General features: G+C 40.2%; 1 protein-coding gene across 3 annotated transcripts in view; it reads right to left on the bottom strand.

Moving 5' to 3' along the window:
- Window positions 1-3,766: 3,766 nt before the first annotated feature.
- GNE (glucosamine (UDP-N-acetyl)-2-epimerase/N-acetylmannosamine kinase) overlaps window positions 3,767-13,729 on the bottom strand; it is a 32,280-nt gene continuing 22,317 nt past the window's right edge. For all 3 annotated transcript variants that reach the window (XM_051643000.1, XM_051643001.1, XM_051643002.1), the window contains exons 8-12: window positions 11,812-11,941; window positions 8,494-8,715; window positions 7,659-7,841; window positions 6,893-7,009; window positions 3,767-6,178 (exon numbers count right to left, since the gene is read on the bottom strand). In XM_051643000.1, the coding sequence (XP_051498960.1) occupies window positions 5,943-6,178; window positions 6,893-7,009; window positions 7,659-7,841; window positions 8,494-8,715; window positions 11,812-11,941 (888 nt within the window). In that variant the 3' untranslated portion in view covers window positions 3,767-5,942. The remainder of the gene's footprint in view (window positions 6,179-6,892; window positions 7,010-7,658; window positions 7,842-8,493; window positions 8,716-11,811; window positions 11,942-13,729) is intronic.

Below are 13,729 nucleotides of genomic sequence, written 5' to 3' on the forward strand. Positions count from 1 at the left end.
GCTGTCTGTCTTGTAAAAATAGTCTCACACATCTATATCACCATTTTTATCACAGAGACAGTAGCTTAACTCCTGTGTAGCAGAATTGCTTTAGTACCTTTTGTGTCTGGATGTTAGTCCAGACAGTTTGAAGAGCGCTGCAGATGCAGATTAGAATTTACTAAGATTCAGGGAGTGGCTGTACACCAGCAGTCTTACTAGCAGTTGTGTCTGGTGGACAAAATACTGAGTAAGTGATTGCTCCTTGGGCTGCAGTAGTTAAGCTGAATGTTGATGTTGTCTATAGTGACTGGAGCCGTTTTAATTTTTGCGAGTGTATTTACAAGCTACTGATGAGTGGTGATGAAAATGATAACATATGACAGGTTTGGAAGCTTAATTCTATTGAAGATTAAAGCAGGAACAGTATTTTCTGAACTGCACAGGAATACCCCAGGTAAGTTTGGTAGGGCTGAAGCACAGAGCAAGTCCATGGAACACTGATACTCAGTGCTAGCCTTGCCCAATTATGCATTCACCCTGACTGAAAACTTCCTTCCACTCAACTCAACCCTCTACAAAAAAAGGTTTCTAGAATGAATTGGTAAAAAGAAAGCTCCAGTGTATTAAATACATAATGTTTAAAATGTTAATATGTACTGTAATTTGACAGATCAGCAGATTAGAGGGGTTCCTGCACACTAAGTTATTGAACTTATTAACCATCACATTGTCCTGTCTCACAGAACTTTTTATCTGTGCTAAGGACATGGGTTTGAGCTACAATCCCAGAAAATGGTTGAAGTTAAAGCAGTGTTTTTATAACCTGGGTTTGTAGGGGCTAACAATGTCTGCAACTTTTTGTGTGTACACAGTCTAGCTGGAACACTTATTAAGTGGCTCTGTGTGTTTTGGTTACCTCCTGTAGCTCTTGGGTTGAGATTTTGTAGATTCTGTCTTTATTTTATATTCAGACATGCTATCTCATTGTCTCCTCCCTACCTCCTGTAGCAGTACTGTCACACAATCCCAGAAAGGCTGAGTTTGGAAGGGACCTTGAGGTCATGTGGTCCAATCACCTTCTCAAGCTGGGCCACTTAAGAGCTGGTTGCCCATGATCGATTCCAGACAGCTTTTGAAGATTTACAAGGAGGGAGACTACACAATCTCTTTAGGCAACCTGTGCTAATGCTTGGTCACCCTCACAGTGGAAAAAGTGTTTCCTTGACATGCAGGAGAAAAACTTGAAACTTCCTATCCTTCAAACAGAACCCGAGGGGCTTATGTGCAGAAGCACTTGAGAGAGAAGCTGCAGACTTCTGCTGATACAGATGATCATTGTGATAGAGAAGTTGCTTTGTTTAGCTTGTCATTAGATGGCAGCCAGAAGCCAGCCAGTCTGAAAAGTTAATGAGCATTTGTAGAGCAGGGGCGTGAAGAGACAGTCATGGCTTCATTAGAAAGCAGAGAGCCTGAAAACAGTAGCAGTGCAGCTTCATCCTCTTAGCCTGAGGAATGTGGGCAACAGTTCAAGTGGCCATAAACTAACATGCTGTAGCTTCTCTTGTTTCTTGCTGATGCTTATTTTCTGAGCAGCTGGTAAAGAGGGAAATTTATAGTTTATTGTATTTCAGAATGGACAAGGTGGGTGTCATTACTGCCAAAAGGGGATTCCTTCAGTAGTGCCTGTCACATGGGGAGGGTTGTTCCTCAGAAGGGTGGTGCTGCAGCAGCACACTGTGGCACTGGGTGGTAGTGTTTTTGGGCTGCACCAGGTCTGCAGGATCCTCAGATGTTAGGTTACTGATAACTGAGAACTTTGTCATCTGACTGTCTGCTTGGTGTGTTCCCAAGAAAGGAAGGGCTATTCAACGCTGTTCAACAGAGGAGGGTTTCCTGGGTCTTGCATCAGTGATGCAATTGTCACTGACACGTAAGATTAGTGTTGCAATGCCTTTGGCTACAGGTACACACAATCTTCCTCTGTGGCTGTTTACTGGTCACAGCTGGTTACTATGTGCAAAAATTCTACCTGGTTGAAGGCATGAGGTATGGATGAAGTAAAATCTTACTAGCTTTTATAGAAGTGCTGTGTCCACACTTACAGCAGGCATGTGAAATTAAAAAGTTAAGGCATGTGAAGTTAAAAATAAAGGAATCTTGGGAAAAAAAATCAGGATGTTTCTTCAAAATACAGTCTTAATTCACTTTCCATTTAATTAAGCACAAGTTTGGCACAATGTATTTGCATTTAAAATATTTATGTAATGTGTTTCATGCAAAAAACCCAACAGGCTGCAAGACCTAGTATTCAGAACACCTGCAGAAACACTTCCTGCAATTATGACAGCAGCAGAAAGAACTGGCTCTATCACTTCTCCTTGCCTTGCTCAATTTGAAAGAGCAGTCATTCTTTTCTGATTTTATACCAAAATGCCATGCACAACTAGTGGGTGGTTTGGGCACCACTGTGAAATGTAAGGTTTGATCTTGCTTTGTGTGAACTTGCCAAATGAACCAACCCGCAAGTGCTACTGAAACCTGGCTTAAGAAAAATTTGGCCTTGTTTTCTTCAGAATCTCATGAGAATTTTTAGTTACTAAAACACATCATGTGCCCACAGTGCAAAGCATCTGCTTTCAAATTAGAGTAAGCAGGGCTTGGTGCCAGTCTATAAAAATTGTACTAAATGGCCTTAGCACCTACATTTCAGCTGCCAAAGCACAAGTTCTAAAGTGCTTTTGAAGAAACCATTTTCTAAAAACAATTATCTGCCATGGTCCAAGGGGTGTAGAGTCCAAGTGTTTTACCCTTGCTAATGCCATTAAGCTCTCCACACCATTTGAATGGGATACCGTGATCAGATTTTGCTGATGCAGATTCACAGTATCAACTTGTCTGCACCTGTGATGTATTTTCTGTGATACAAACTTAAGAGTGCCTCCATTGGTAATACGGCAATTGATGCACTTAGATGGACAAAGGACAGCGCTTCAACACCACCAGAAGGCTGAGGTGTTTGTTTATTTTCAATGTCTAGATGGCAGATGAAAGAATCAAAATTCAGTATTTACTGAATAACTAAAGTTTGTTGCTCAGGAGACCAAAAAGAAATTCCAAACCTTGATGCTGTACTGATGACCACTCAAAAAGCACCAGCAATGCTCTGTAAAAAGCTACAACTCAGTTGGTCTTCTCATGGTCCCGCCCAGGTCCTGCCTGGGGTGGTGGTTTCTATGCTTAGGCAGAGCTGTAACGGGCAAAGCAGTTTGTTTTTTTTCCCCATCAGATGCAAGGATGAGGAGCAATGTGGTACAGGGACTGATAAAGGACATACATTGGTTATGTGAATGATATGCTACAGCATTAAGAATTCCAGTTTTAAGTCACTTTCCAACCTTTTGGCACTCTGCAGTTTAAGTACTGCTTCTTTGCCTCTGAAATGCTAACAACTGCCGTGGAAAGGACATTCAGCTGTTGTCTTGTTCTTGCAGTCTCCTTCTTCTCTCCCAGTAATGGATATAAAAGCTGCTTTGCCCCCATTGGAACCCATGATTTTCATAGTATGGGTTGCTCTAAAGGACACAGGGCCAGTGTCAAGTACCCAAATGGCACAGTACTACCAATGTGTAAACATCTGGTATTTGCTCCCCTTGGGACTGGATACAGTTGGGAAATAGTGTCCATAAAGTCTCTGGCCCACAATAAAGTGCCTGAAGCATGAGGGAGGTTTCTGAACAGGGTAGGAAGGAGAAACAAACAAGTAAAATCACTATGATGCTTTAAATATGATTTTAAAATTCTTTTTTATTTTATAAACCCACAAACTTCTCAGGGAAAACTGCAAGGACTTCTGTACCACTTGCACATACACAGCAGCTTCTTGTCCAGTTGACAGAAAAATACATTTTCAAAAGCATTTGAAGAACCATTTTTGTAACAGGACTAGACATTAAAGACATTCAAAGTAAACTTTTCAAGTGTTTTTCAGTCTTCCATGTTTCCTCTATCCCCACACCCTCCCTTGACCTGCTAGGGAAAATCATACCTGCAGTCTGAGATACCAGAAATATCCTAGCTTCAGGAGGAAAGCAAAAGCCTGGTCCCACTTTTAGTCAGGCATTCCTTGTGATGCTAGAGGATGGAAAGATCAAATGACAGACAGCTTCTGTATTAGAGCCTCACTACTATTACTCCTGACCTGAGCTACTATCACCATAGAGCAAAGCCAGCTTGACCTGCTCTTAGAGCTACTGCTCTGGTATTTAAGTTACTGGGAATCACCAAGTAAACCAAGGCACACAGGAAAAGGAACTAAGAACCCATGTGACATAAAGCCTGCTACAACTTTGGAAACGGCTAAGACCCAGCATTTGCAGATTTTGAGAAAAACTAAGGTATAGAGGCTGTGCAGTTATCCCAGGAGACATCAAAATGACCTGGTGGTATTTTTAAAGTCTCCTATGAAGATGTGAGTTGTCAGTAAGCATTCCTTGCTAAAGACAGGATGAAGTGAAGGCAACTCATGGATTATATCCCAGCATTAGCCAGTAGAGTGGCTCACTATACCAGGAGGTCTTCAGCCCAAGATTACTGTATATCAGAGAGCACTGATTGCAGAAGGTTGCTTCATTTTAGTTGGGTAAGTTCAAGGCCCCTTTTATTCTGTAGATTACTGGCCTTCTAAGAGTACCATCAGTGGTGGCCAAGTTAGGTGTCAAAATAGACCATGAACTGCAGGACAGAGGATGGTTTTGTGACTGTTCCTCCACAGGTCTCTTCTTTCTGGGATAGCAGATCAGCTAGATGGGTCTGTTTTTCAGTTTCTCCTTGCATCCAATTATTGTCATTGCTACAGTATCTCGAAAGTGTGCTAAAAAGCAATTGGGTGATACAGATATATAACCGAGTTATACATCAAGGACTAGGTTTACCTAGGAAAGCCTTCACTGGTATTTGACATACCTGACACCTGGTTGCTTCCAGATGTCTGGAAGCTGAAGGTGAGGCTCAGATTTGACTTTCCATCCTGTGAACTGAGGGTAAATGCAAGACAAGAGTGTACCCGCAGCAACCAGAATTGCTGAGGAGATGCACTAAGTCTTCCTGCAGTGGGCAGATGTCTTGAAAGGTAGTCTTGAGGCTCAGACATGCCACAGAGCTGAATTTCAGCTAACCGGCTACCAAAGAATAAGCAGTTCCCTCTCTGCTAATTTGGCAGACAAAACAGTAGATTAAGTCCCTTGAGAAAACCCCAAACAATAAAATTAAAATAATTTACTGTTGGCCGTAGCCAGAAGACAGAGATGCTAAATGCTACACTTGTCAGTTTGCTTGGACAGCTCTGCAGGCTGTAAGCTCATTTTCCTTCATATGCAAAGCTTCTAAAATGAGGTTCTGCCAACTAAAGATGATGTAATAAGTAACTGCCTCCACCAAGTCCTTCATGAACCACAATTTTAAGATGCAGCCTTTTTGATTGTACAGGCAACTTCTCTTGTTTCTACCCACTGAAATTACCACCTGCTATTAATGATTACATCATACTTACTTTGTGGGTAGAAGCCTGGAAATTGAGCAGCTGGTCACATTGTAGACTTTTCTCATTTCACCCAAGCAGGAAATGAGATGTGGATCCCCAAATGATAGCCATGGTTTGACAAACCATACATATATTCTGCACCATGCATCAAGATATGCTCATAAATAATTCAAATGCACTAAAAGCAACATATGGCCTTACCAACAGAGGTGATTAAAAACAACAGAATTGCACAGTTACTATGAAGTCAGATGAAATTTAGGAAATACAAATACAAAAGATCATACCCCTATTAGTCACTAACTATTCAGAACACTACTCTGATTCAGTAGCTGCGCTCATCAAAGAAAAATTTTGGGCAAAGTATTCCCTCCACCCATTAGGAATCTGAATAGTCCATTTCTGTGTTTTTTCCAGGTTCCTAGTATATCCTACGTGTAGTATAATCCAGTACTAGGCTAGCAGCTCCAAGAAGAGCAGGATCTGCTAGATTTGAGACAACCACATCCACAGTTTTAACAGAGGACAGAGCCTGTCGATGTATCACATCTTTGACAGCATTAACGTAGTGGCTAGCTAGAACTCCAGAAAGGATCACAAGAGAGGGGTTCACGGTGTGCAGAATGTTCACAACTCCAAGGCCTAATGCTGTCCCAGCTGAAAAGATAAAAATAAATTAAGCAGAATACTCTAAGCAGTCCAAGCATCAGTTGTTGAAATAGGTCTGTTAGCAGCAAATGACACTGTCAGTAATCTATTCTATTCCATGTGGCAGACAGTTTTGAGTTTGTTATCAGACAATATCATTTTTTCTTTCAGAAGTAAAAGAAAAAAAGAGACAATTTTATTGCACAATAAGGCATTATCCAATGATACAGATGTGAAAGACAAAGCAATATGTTACCACTCTTGTAAGCTAAAAGAAAATGGAAAAGCATGATTCTACCATCTTAGTGCTATCAGCTATGTATGAGAACAAGGACCATTTTTTTTTTAAAGCTAGCAAAACAGTAAAATATCCCATATAAAGTAACATCTAAATTGCCTTTGCTTACTCAGACAAGCCATTCACTTCTCTACAAAGAAATGTATCCAAAATTTCCAGTATGAGAATGTCGAGACCTCACTTTATACAAACTGATCATTGCAGACATTTTTCATCTTCTCATTCATTGGAACAGGAACTTCTAATACACACTTCTACTCACCTTTCTTCCCACATTTATATTTAACCTTTCATTACCAGTAGTAATTTTACAGAGAGAGGTTGTCAACATGCGGTTGTGTTTGTTGTGTCACATTGCATTACTGTTTCTGTATACCCAAAAATCTCATAATGGGAGGGTTACACACTTTGGGCTATGTTCTTACCTGTTCTGAGAATGCTGCTGGCTTTTGTGTTCCCAAGTTTAGCTGCTTGAATGAGATGTGCAGCACTAACAACCTCCTCATTCTTCATCGACATTCCTTCTACTAAAAGCAGATCCTCTATTTGAAGAGGAGGAGAGAAAACCAAGAGAAATTAATGGTGGGATGGTTAAGCCAGTAATTGGAGGGTGACCTTATATTTATTTCATGTGCACACTGAAGCCTGAATCTTGAAGAACCTGTTCAACCCTGAGTTTGACTGAAGTGTCATATCCACATTATTCAGGGAACTACTTGTTGAAGCAGAGCATCAAACTTGAACAGTTACAGGATGGTAATTCACTATTCTTGTCAGCCCCAAAAGTTAAAAAAATACAGTATAAATGTTCTCAAGCTTATCTGAGAGGCTATTGCTGAAAGACAATCACTGTGAAATCAAACTCACAGAATGCTTGTCAGATTACCTTACAGTACACTTAAAGAGACTACACTCTGCTACATGTTTCTGGCAATTTTCAGACCAGTGGTTCCAAATACAGTTTTGCCTGGGTATTGCCATCACTGAAAAAGAACTCAATTGTACTGCACAGGTTGTGGCAGGTCCTGCCCTGGCCATACACAGGAATCTTACCTGGTTGCCTGTACACCTACTTTTGACTCCTCCCATAAAAATACGGCAATTCTATTTTTCTTAATATCATCTTTGCAAATTTCTTCCTATACTGCAATTTATAGTCATCATGCTTACAAAAATAAAGTATGTAGATACCATCATGCAGTTTCTTAGCTTCTCTCTGTAATGCTATTCCAGAAGCATATGCTTCTATACATCCTTGGCTACCACACAGGCACTCGGGTCCATCTAACGATACAACAATATGCCCAAGCTCAGCAGCACAGAAAGAACTGCCATGGATCAGTTCATGTTGATGAACAATTCCACCTCCGATTCCTGCAAAGATACAAAATCTTCAACAATTAAAGTGCAGTTTTCAAAGGCTCTTATTCTGCAGGACACTGGTATTTGCTTATTTTAATACAGACAAGATAAAATATATGCATTAGTGGTCCTCCATGCTGGAAACCAGAAACGACTAGTTATTGAACTCTCCTGTTTGGCACACCTTATAAGCAAGCTTATAGCTCCCTCCTATTCATTTATGTATCAAAATGGTATGTAATGCTTCTCCTTTCCTAGGGATGGTACTGAAGTTTGAGGACAGATCTTTTAAGCTTATGAGTCATGCTCTAAATGCACAAAACTAACCTTTCAAATGGCCTTAAAATTCCACATTTCAGAAGAGATCTTTTAATGATGTACTTTCCTTATTTTGAAAAGAGTTTGCCTGCATAGCTCTGTCAGCAGAAATTATTTTATCAGGAAGGTTATACTGCACAAACAGTTTCACTTGCCTGAATAAATAAAAAAGTACCCTACAAGAATCAAATAGATATAGTGGCAAAAGGAATTTTGGTTTAAGAGAGCAATGTATTAGGGTTTTCCAGGCACAGTGGTGGTGTTTATGCTTTTAAGATCAACTGAGCCTCTGAATGATCGTCCTGGTGTTTTGACTTTGAGTTTCACTTAACTATAACACACCCACCTGTACCAGTGATAAGCGTTACAAAATTTTCTACTCCTTTTCCATGTCCAAATTTCCTCTCTGCTAGAGCAGCACAGTTTCCATCATTGTCCACCCAGACTGGCAGATGCAGAGCATCAGATATTGGAGTTCTGAGATCCACAGAGCTCCACTCCTGAATGAGTTTTGTAGAGTGAAGCACAATTCCTTCTCGGGGGTTTACCCGTCCACCTGTGGAAATACCTAAGTCCCAGAAATACAGAAGGGAAAAATCAAAACAAAGTCAGTGTAATACTTTAAGTAAAAGATCCATTTTTAATATGCATGATGACAAGTATTTTTATTTCTAATGCCAGGCTTTGAAGCAGAACATTAAAATAAGAATTTCTAAGTAGGCAGTGCAATTTCTGACTTACAAAGACAATTAATAGAACTCCATTGCTTTAATCACAATTCACCCAATAGCTTGACTAACTAGATGGGTAATGGTTAGTGTTAGTCAGAGAGCTAATGTTATGACTTCAGGCAAGACTGCAGCAAATACCCTGACAACATATTCATCAACGACCTAGGCGAGGGGACAGACTGTATCTTCAGCAAGTTCACTGATGATTCCAAACTGGGAGTGCTGGTGACACTCCACAGGACTGTGCTGCCATCCAGTTTGACCTGGACAGACTGGAGAACTGGACAGAGAAAAATCTAATGAGGTTCAACAAGGGCAAGTGTAGGGTCCTGCGCCTGGGGAGGAAGAACCCCATGCACCGACATAGGATAGGGGTGGACCTGCTGGAAAGCAGTTCTGAGAAGGATCTGGGAGTCCTGGTAGACAGTAAATTATTCATGAGACAGCAGTGTGTCCTTGTTGCCAAGAGGGACAATGGAATCCTGGGGTGCATAAGGATGAGTGTGGCCTATAGGTCAAGGGAGGTCATTCTCCCCCTCTACACTGCCCTGGTGAGGCCACAGCTGGAATACTGCATCCAGTTCTGGGCTCCCCAGTTCAAGAGACACAGGGAACTGCTGGAGAGAGTCCAGTGGAGGGCAACAAAGATGACCAGGGGACTGGAGCATCTGTTTTATGAGAAAAGGGTGAGAAGGATGGGACTCTTTAGCCTAGAGAAGAGAAAGCTGAGGGGAGACCTTATTAATGCCTGTAAGTATTTATAGGGTGGGTGCAAGGAGGATGGAACCAGACTCCTTTCAGCAGTTCCCAGTGACAGGATGAAGCGTAATGGGCACAAACTGGAACACAGGAAGTTCCATTTAAATATGAGGAAAAACTTATGGTGAGGGTGACAGAGCACTGGAACAGGCTGCCCAGGGAGGTTGTGGAGTCCCTTTCTCTGGAGATATTAAAAACCCAGTCCTGAGTAATGTGCTCTAGGTGATCCTGCTTTAGTGGGGGAATTGGACTAGATGATCTCTAGAGGTCCCTTCCAACTCTGACAATTCTGTGATTCTTTGATTCTGTGAAGTTACCAAATACTTGAATTTCTCTTTAGTCACATAGGAAAGACGTACAGTAGCAAACTGTACTAAACATATTGTTCAAACCCTGAAACTGTGTAAGTTCCTGAAATTTTCTGTAACTCTTAAGATTTATAATGACTAAAAATAATCACTGGACTTTCGAGTAGAAATTTCTACTTAAAATTACACTGTTTGCCAGAAAAATCAAGCCTGTGTTCAAAGATTTGTCTACCAAATGGAATAACGGCTAGTAATAGGCACAATTAGCCAAACCAGTTTTCTCTGTCTGGAAAGGCTTCCAAAGTTCATGAAGTCTGCCAGGACCTTTGAAAAGTAGGCCACTCAATTATAGAGATACTTAGGTATAAAGAACAAAGTTTGAAATTTTTATCTATTATTCCTGTAAAGGTATTATATGGTTGTGTCCGTTATCTAAGGATATTCAGGGGGGAAAAAGAGTCTCAGGGTTAACCTTATAATAGAAAGCAGCACAAAAGCTGTAAGAATAGCAGCTGAATTGAACATCAAAGCTGTAGGATCCCCAAAAACCTCACTTTGTAAAAAGCAAATAATCTGAGAACCTGTCACAAAATTCCTTAACGAAATGACATTCTCATTGTCTATCTGTGAAGGCCTCCCAAGGATTTTCATAGAATCGCTGAATAGTTTGAGTTGGAAGGGACTTCAAATGATGATCTAGTTCTAATCCCCCTGCATAGGCATGCACACCTCCCACTAGGCCACGCTGCTCAAAGTACCATCCAGCCTGACCTTGAACAGTTCCAGGGATGGGGCTTCCACAACATCCCTGGGCAACCTGTGCCAGTGTCTCACCACCCTCACACTTAAGAATTTCCTCCTAATGTCTGATCTAAATCTCTCCTCTTCCAGTTTTGATCCATTAGCCCTTGTCCTCTCACTACAAGCCCTTGTAAAAAGTCCCAACCCTGCTTTCCTGTAGCCCCTTCAGATACAGGAAGGTGCTCTAAGGTCTCCCTGGAGCCTTCTCTTCTCCAGGCTGAGCCACCCCAACTCTCTCGGCCATGTAGGAGAGGTGGTCCTGGCCTCGGATCATCTTCATGACCCTCCTCTAGACCCTCTCCATGAGCTCCATCTCCTTGTTATGTTGGGGGCTCCAGAACTGGACACTGATTAAAAACCAAATGTTTATTGCAATGAAATCTTACTTAGTACTTAGTAGGCAACTCAGCAATAGCTTAGTAAAACATGTCTGCTTTTTCTAAATGCCAGAATTCTTTAACAGATGTACATCACTGTGGGAATTAGCAGAACCTGTAACTTCATCCTCTTTTCTCTACTATCAGTTCCAAAAAGATAACTTAAATATTGCCTAATAATGGTAAGTAGATAGCTTTCACAACTACCTCTATATAATATTTGTTTATAGATCTAGGCGTCCTTTGGTTTAGGATTTGTGTTTTGTAGGAGTGAAAAATAATTTCAGTAACTGCTGCTACTGTTTTTTGGGACTGATAGTCTTTACTTTTCTCTTATTTTCATAAAGCTGTTTATAGTATGTATATTTTGCATGAGGAAACCCCAACAAAACCAACAAAATTGAAACTAACTTAACATTTTAGATACAGTTTAGAAAGCAATCTATAGTCTAGAGAGCAACTTAGCAGCTTGCTTTGCTCTCATGGCTGTTACAGACTGGGGCATTGTCAGTCTTTATAGTCAGCTTCTCATTTTCAGAGACATTTAAAGAAGTTTTTGTGTTAAGAATATAATTTAAGAGTTTAAAATACTCAAGAGTCTTTTTAGAAAGGTGTTCTAAAGAACTAAGTAGTGGTTTCATTCCATGAAACTTAGATGAAAAGGCAAAGTTAGTATTTGTTAACTTACCTACTCCCAAAATTCTGCAGTTCACATTTACTGCCTCTGATGCAGCCTCTACACACATCTTCAGGATTAATTCTAGTCTGTCTTCATAAGTTTTAGGGTTGAGCTGGGTGTACTTCTTAACTATTTCACCCTAGAAATTAAAAGCAACAAAATACGCCCTATAGAAATATACTTCATGATGAAGTTTCTCTTTAGTTTAAACCAGAGGTCAACTTGAAAATAGAGTCTCTCTTTAAAAAAAAAATATGGATGCGTGCCTTAGATCTTGGTCCCACAGGCTTTTCAGTGCAAGATTCCTGACAAGTCTGGGGGACAAGTTTGCAAGATTAGGCATTACATTCTGCTTTTGTGATCAACCTCCCCTGTCTGGAATAAAATACTTATTTTAAGGAACACATGAATTGTGTAAGGAAATCTCACAGAAGCTACTGGAATTGTTGTTAGGAGTAAACTATGATACAGCAGTGAACTTAAGCTCAATACTATGAAGTGTTAAAAAAAAGAGTAGCAATTGCTAAGAAAATCCATAATGCTTGAAGCCTAAAATGTTTTTAATTTGACTACATTGAAGTTTTCCATGGCTACACAGACTATCCTTCAGAAATAACTTGCACACAATTATACTTCTGAGTCACTTGAAGTATTTCTGGAGTACTGTCTACTGAGATGTATGATGTATGGGGAGGGAGGTTCCAGGAGGAAGAGATTATTTTCAGCCCTAAGAGTCAGGCAGTTGGAAGAAAGCATTCATTTTGTGTGCCTGAATCTGTGGGTACTAAGGAAATAATGTAATGTTAATATTGCAGGATTAGGCCAGGAAACTGCAGAAAATATGCTCTCCCTATGAAATACCCAATACTCTACAATGCATCTAGGTGAACAGCAGTTTATTAATAGAAGTAAGCAAAAAGGAGGAACAAAGACAGTTTATATGCAACATGGCTGAGTCACTGCTCCAAAAACAACTTGGAAAATTCCACCACATCAATGGTTTTACTCTTAGATCCCACCATCTCAGCCTCACATCAGCAATAGTGTTTGGGGATATTTAATGATAGTTTCTTCCTCATTTTGGTTACGGGTGGGTGGAGAATCAGAGGCAGTTATTCTGGAAGGGAAGCCAGCAGTAAACACTATCAGAAGACACCTTTTAAAGGGAGCTGTTGAAAATTCATTTTTTTAATGAAAAGGAAACCATGCCGTCACCTCTGCCACTCCCTGTTAAATGCTTACATGTGTTGTGTAAATTTTATTATGAAAGTGTTGGCAGAAAATGGGGTGTCAATTTTACTTCTAATAAAATTGTATTTTAAAAAGTTAAGACCTTAAAGATATGCCAGACATCTCCTTTTAAATGACAGCAGAAATTCTGAACCACATCAGGTCAATTCACATAGCACTTTATCTTTCTGAGGGCATTTTACTTTTCTTTCTGGATAACTATGTCTAACTCATTAGTCATCTGAAAGTATGCAACGTAATGGTAGGAGTAGTTGTCCAATACTGATGAGAATAAAAGCCAAAGACTACTCAACATGAGCTTTATTCACGTATTTTAGGTGTTGCAGAATTTAGAATTTTTATGGGGCTCTCCTTCCCCCCTAGTCCCAGGCAGGAAGACTGGTATCTAAATGAGTTAAAATTCTTCAGTTTTAACTGTCCTGTCATTTACCAACCTGGATTAAGAATGATTTCAAATGTTTTAAGACCACCAATAAGTAATTTTTATCCCATAAACTTGAAGCTCACAAATTTAAAATTTTGTGGGTTTGTTTTTTTTTTCATTTTTCTTGATAATTAGACGATGGTCATGGGTGTATTTCCTTATTTCACTGTATGATGCCTCTGCAAGAGATCTGGCACCAGACTGACACTGATGCCATCTGGTAGCCTCCCTTGCTGTTTTTTAAGATTTTTT

Source organism: Apus apus, chromosome Z, assembly GCF_020740795.1.
Source record: "Apus apus isolate bApuApu2 chromosome Z, bApuApu2.pri.cur, whole genome shotgun sequence".
NCBI classification, from domain to species: Eukaryota; Metazoa; Chordata; class Aves; order Apodiformes; family Apodidae; genus Apus; species Apus apus.